The sequence below is a fragment of the Nicotiana attenuata genome, unplaced genomic scaffold (genome assembly GCF_001879085.1).
Source record: "Nicotiana attenuata strain UT unplaced genomic scaffold, NIATTr2, whole genome shotgun sequence".
Lineage (NCBI taxonomy): Eukaryota > Viridiplantae > Streptophyta > Magnoliopsida > Solanales > Solanaceae > Nicotiana > Nicotiana attenuata.
Window position 1 is genome coordinate 267363 of NW_017670825.1, and position 5916 is coordinate 273278.

General features: G+C 33.5%; 1 protein-coding gene across 1 annotated transcript; it reads left to right on the forward strand.

The window, feature by feature from the left end:
* Positions 1-784: 784 nt before the first annotated feature.
* LOC109243690 (putative F-box only protein 15) lies at positions 785-1567 on the forward strand. Its single transcript, XM_019410660.1, has one exon. It carries the CDS (start codon positions 804-806, stop codon positions 1545-1547), a length of 744 nt encoding a protein of 247 aa, XP_019266205.1. The 5' UTR covers positions 785-803; the 3' UTR covers positions 1548-1567.
* The last annotated feature ends 4349 nt before the right edge of the window (positions 1568-5916 follow it).

Sequence of the window (5916 nt, forward strand, 5' to 3'; positions counted from 1 at the left end):
GGGCTTTTGCAGTTGCAAACAACTCGATAATGTCTGCATGTCCAACTGTGCATCATTTAAGGACTTTTCCCATGTGACATGAATGATTCAAAAGATGTGTGAATGCGACTCTTACTTTCCCTACCCTACTTGCCTTCTTGGAAAATAAAAAGTCTTTGCAGAGTGGGAATTTGGATAAGACTAACTCAATTCACGTACTCTAATTAAATGTGCATGTTGTTCAACTGATTAAAAAGTTCTTAATGCGAATAATGTAATTCATCTGATCTAGGTATATTAATAAAAATTTAGTGGTTAATTAATGTAGAATGTGAAAGTTATCCATGATACATTGAAATTTTGGTGAAAGAAAATAGAAGTAGTTCTTTTTTCCATTATAAAATGACAATTTAAATAGTGACAATTTTATCTGCTCTTCTCAGGTGAATCTCACTCTCCCTTTTTGTTTTCTATCGTTTCGTCCGTGGCATGTGTCTCATTTCTTTTGAAGCTGTTCGTGGGTATGCGTAATCAAATCTGCACTTACAGCAAAGACAGTTATATTCACTTGTTATTAACTGATAGCCAGACCCTTCTCTTTTCTCTACATATATTCTTCATCTTCTTGTATCATATCTATGTTCTAGTTAATTTTGTGAGTCCTTAGGCAGTTAATTTGTCAGGATAAATAATCAACATTTTGTAGTTAATTTTTAATAGATATATAGCTTCATTTTTGGGGATATTATATTCTACACCCTAATAAAATTTATCGTTTCATCTTGCAGCTTATTATTGCATCAAAATTTGATTAAACAAGTAGAATGGAGAATTACCGCTCTCTGCCAGATGCTTTGGTAACAAAGATTCTAGTGAGGCTACCTGTGGAATCTCTTGCACGATTCAAATGTGTGCGTAAGAATTGGTACTCGCTTATTACAACTTCTTCTTTTGTTAGAGAACACCTCAATCACTTGGAAAAAAATCCAACCCGTCTTTTATTACACTTTCACGACATTCGTTCACAATCAAGCACCTCTCTTCTTCTGCCCGAGAAAATATTGCCCGGTGTGATTTCCCTGCATGAAAAGCCTAGTTATTTACAGATACCTGCTCAATTGACTGAGATCGTTGGTCCTGTCGATGGTATATATTTCATGTACAAAAAGTTGAGTTCTGATAATCGTATGGCTCTGTGGAACCCAACTCTAAGAGAGTTTAGGCCACTTCAACCATATAACATCAAAATCAGCATGCCTCGTGGTCACTTTAGACATATATTTGGCTTTGGGTTTGATCCATTAAGTCAAGATTACAAAGTGGTCTACGTTATGAATTATTGGAATCAAGAAGAGTACGGGAACATTGATCGTGTGTTTGCTGCCGTTTACTCTTTAGGCAAAGACTGTTGGAGAAATTTAGCATGCAGCTTTGACAATAGAGGTCCTTCATGCATGGAAAACTCCTTGTGCTCAACCTGTGTTAATGGAGTTTATTACTGGAGTACATTAAGCAGTGGTGCAATTGCTTTGCAACCAGTCCTTCTAATTCGATATTTCAACATGTAAAATGAAGTGTTTGGTGAGATTCCAGGGCCTAATATATCAGATGTCATTGATGGTTTAGTTACTCTCTACAAGGAGTCCATTGCCCTGCTAGTGCGCAATGATATCAATGACTTTATTTTTGCATATGAAATTGATGTATGGCTAATGAGCAACGAAAGGTTGTGGACTAAAGTTCTGAATGTGGTACCTACAATACCTAACTCTTGCCCTATTGGTTTGTGGGGTCATGATAAGATTATTTTATATTCAAAAAGACTAAGCTCTTGTGATCTATGACTCCAAAACCCATGAAATTACACGTCTGCTTGATTCTAAAATATATGGTCGTAGATGGGCTTTAAGTTATAAGGAGAGTCTAGTTTCCATCAAAAGCAAAAATATACGCCACAAGCAAGGCAGTGTCTTTGATCTCATTCAAGAATTTTTTAAAGATGAATGACGTTATTTGTAGTGATTTCCATATTGTTCTTTGCTAGGGGCAAAGATGGAAGACTATTGCTATTAGAATAGCAAATATGTTATTAGAGGTGCACTAAGTTTAGTAGGACTTTGTATTCAGTTGATCCTTGATCAAGTATGAGATGACGGCGTATTCAAGTTTGTTTTACATTTTCTATTGAAGTGAATGGTGAATTTTTTGTTTTATCAGAAATAATTTCTTTTTAGATTCCCTTCTGTCTATTTTAGTTGTCATGCATATTTCTCTATATGTTCCTTAACAGATTACTCCCTCCGGTCCACCTTAATTGATTTTTTTTATTATTTTCACACATGTTAAAGGAATTCAACTTTTCACATTAATTAATAATCAAATTGATCATATTAGCCTTAATTTAAGTTAATTCTTTCTTGATATCTAAAAAATCAGTATTATTGTGGACCACAAAAAAGGACAAAAAATCAATTAATGTGGATTGGAGGGAGTATTAACGAGAAGAGCTTTTTAACTACTTTACCCTTATTATTTTTCAGTTTTGGATTTTGTATGCTATCTAATAAATATTTTAACATTCAAAAATTATTAATAATAAGGACAAAATAGAACAAACTAGTTAATTATATCTTAATTTTCTAAAATAACAAGTATTTTCAACCAGTTTTGAGATGTGTGCCTCAATCATGTGTCTTACATTTCGTGACTGATTTATGGATGAAATTTGATTTGATGCAAAGAATTGTGGGAAATTAGCACGGTGTGACCTTAAAGTAATGGTCCTGGCATAATGCCCTCAATTTTTTTATGGTCTTAGTAAAATATCTTCTTCTTTTTTTTAATTGAACTTCATAGTTCTCGAACTTTTGAAGCTTAAAATTATTGTTTGATGGTGAAAAATAAAGTTAATGATCAATTTATTGTTAAAATCGTTTGAATGTTGATAAATTTTTCTTAAACTTTTAGTTCAAACACATATTTTGGTGATTTATTGTAAAAATTTCAAAACTCTATTTTTGGACCTTAGAAAGTGTTGAAAAAGACAAAGTGGATCTTTTTGATTTGGTGTTATTCAAATAAATTGGCGACTCGAGATTATTTGTGTTGGTATTTGAAAGCTTTATTTCAAATCTGAGATCATTTGGAGCAAATTTAGGGACGTTTGATCGAAATTGAAGAACACTTTGTTAAAACTACCAAAAAAAAGTATGCCGATCCGGTAGACTTCGAGTGAACAACATAACAGATAGGTAGACAAAATATAACATCAACTCTATCCGGTAGAAAAATTTCTGAAGAGCAAAAGTATGACAATTCGGCAGACTTCAATAAACAACTTAATAGATAGGTAGAGTAATAATAACATCAACTCTACCGGATTGGTAGAGAAATCGTGAAGAGTAAAAGTATGACAATCCAGTAGACTTTGATGAATAATTTAATCCGATAGAGAATCTCCTGAGAAGCTTGTGCGGGTCCGGGGTCATTTTCTAATAACACAAATTTTAGGGTGCCTACCATTTCATTTAGTATTTTTGTCTCGATTGAGATTTGAACCTGAGATCTTATGATTTTCAACCCACTTTATTAACTACTAGACCATATACTAGAGTGCCTACCATTTCTTATATCCTATTCCAATTTCTATTTTTAGCTCCCTGTTGCCGAGTTTCATAGTTCAATCCAAGAGATCAGAACTAATATAAATATCACTCCCAATCTGATGCAAGCATCAGGTTATTTGGCCCCTTGAAGACACATCTGGCCCCTTGGCTGGAGGGGGAGTTTGTTGGGCACATGCCCATGTTGTCCAGCCAAAGGCCCAATGGCCTAATCCTATTCTCTTTTGGTTTCCAATCCTATTTGGAATTGGATTCGGTTTATTCCTATTTTGAGTGGGTTTTGACTTTAAAAGAAAGCACCACTCATGATCTATAAATAGGACAACCTTGGAGAATTATTCTATGCTCATTGATACAAGTCTTTGAAAGACTTAAGCACATAAGAGTGGGTTTTGAGAGAGCTTTCATCAAGAGAGAAGAGAGAAAAAAAGTATTTGTTTTGCTGCAGATTTTTATTCCGACCAGCCAACTTCAAATCACGTTTTCGATTCGTTAACCGTTGGATCGGGCTGAAATTTTGACTGAGTGTTTGTAACGTCTTGGAGAATCATTCCATGCTCATTGGTACAAGTCTTTGAAATACTTAAGCACATAAGAGTGGTTTTTGAGAGAGCTTTCATCAAGAGAGAAAAGAGAAGAAAAATATTTGTTTTGCTGTAGATTTTATTCCGACCAGCCAACTTCAAATCACGTTTTTCGATTCGTTAACCGTTGGATCGGGCTGAAATTTTGACTGAGTATTTGTAACGTCTTGGTCTTTGATTTAAATGGTGGAGATCGGATTTAGAGGCCCATAGAATCTGATTTTGAGCCTCGAACAACAGCTTCAATTTTGTGGATTCTCCTCTTTCTTCAATTGATTAGTTGTTGCTCTTGTTGCTCCGTGTTTGAACTTGTTGTGTAGCTAATTTGGAGAACTTTTGTAACCCTCTTGTTGTTATAGTGGAGCTTTTTGGATCTTTGTGATCCCGTGGTTTTTACCTTCGATTTGAAGAATTTTCCACGTTAAAATTTGATGTTCTTTATCTTCTTTATTTTCGGGTTTGCCTCTTCCTCAACATAACATAGTTCTCTATTTAACCTTTCCCAGTACAAGAATTCTGAATTCGCTGTCACAAAAAAATAAGAACTAGAAAAGGAAAAGAAAAAGAACAGAGTGGGAGGACTAGATTGAGAGGGGGTGTCTCATGTAACAAGCTAAAATTTTCGGTAAAATGAGAGAGTGCATGTGAACCATAACGTCAAAAACACATTCATTCTTTAAAGGCAAAATACCTTAAATCCCCTAAACTTGACACAGATTATTAGTTACAGCCTCAAACTATTCGTGGTTTTCATTACCTCCCTCAACTTGGACTTTTGAGAGCCATTACCCCTTGGACGCTGATGTGGCAAAGAGTGTGGGTGCACTCGCCTGCCACATAAATTTTTATGTTTATGTGGCATATTTTTGAAAAGTAAAATATATTTTTATCTTTTTAAGTATGTTACTTTTTTAGATAATTTTTTTCGAATATAATTTATTATAAAACTTGGATAAAACTACATTTTTTATTTGGCTAAAAATAATAAAGTTTTAGTTATTTTTTTTTTTTGAATTTGACCTGAAAATAAAGATTTATACAATTGAAATAAATAGTCAAGGCATCTAAAAAGTTATAAAAGATACAAATTTTGAAATTAATTTTTTGGTATACTTTTTTATATAGCTCTAAATTATGGTGCTCTAAAAATATATATTTTTTTTTTACAGATTTTACCTGAAAAAGTAAAAATACACAGTTGAAATAAATAGTCATTGCATCAAAAGAAGAAATAAAAAGAGTGTATAATGCAAGTGATTCGTTTTATTTTCAGGTCAAATTCAAAAAAAGATTTACTAAAGTTTATTATTTTTAGCCAAATAGAAAAATTTAGCCTAAATATTGTAGTTCTATCCAAGTTTTATTATAAATTGTATTCGAAAAAAATTATCTAAAAAAGTAACACACTTAAAAAGGTAAAATATATTTTATTTTTCAAAAATATGCCACATGTACAGAAAAATCCACGTGGCAAGCGAGTGCACCCACACTCTTTGCCACATCAGTGTCCATGGGTAATGACTCTCAAAAGGCCAAGTTTATGGGTCTAATGTTGAACGAATTTGGCAATCAGAACCAGTTGCCTTCCAGAAACCATTTCTTGTGGTTCTGTTGGGCTTCCCTTTAGGACCATGTTTCCTGTTTATTGGTACAAAAAAATTCCACTCTCTTTCTTCTAATCTTGCCAATCCTACTTCCACACACACACACACACACACACAACAAAACAA

Coding starts and splice junctions, on each gene's coding strand:
- LOC109243690 (XM_019410660.1), top strand. CDS start 804: ATGGAGAATTACCGCTCTCTGCCAGATGCTTTGGTAACAAAGATTCTA.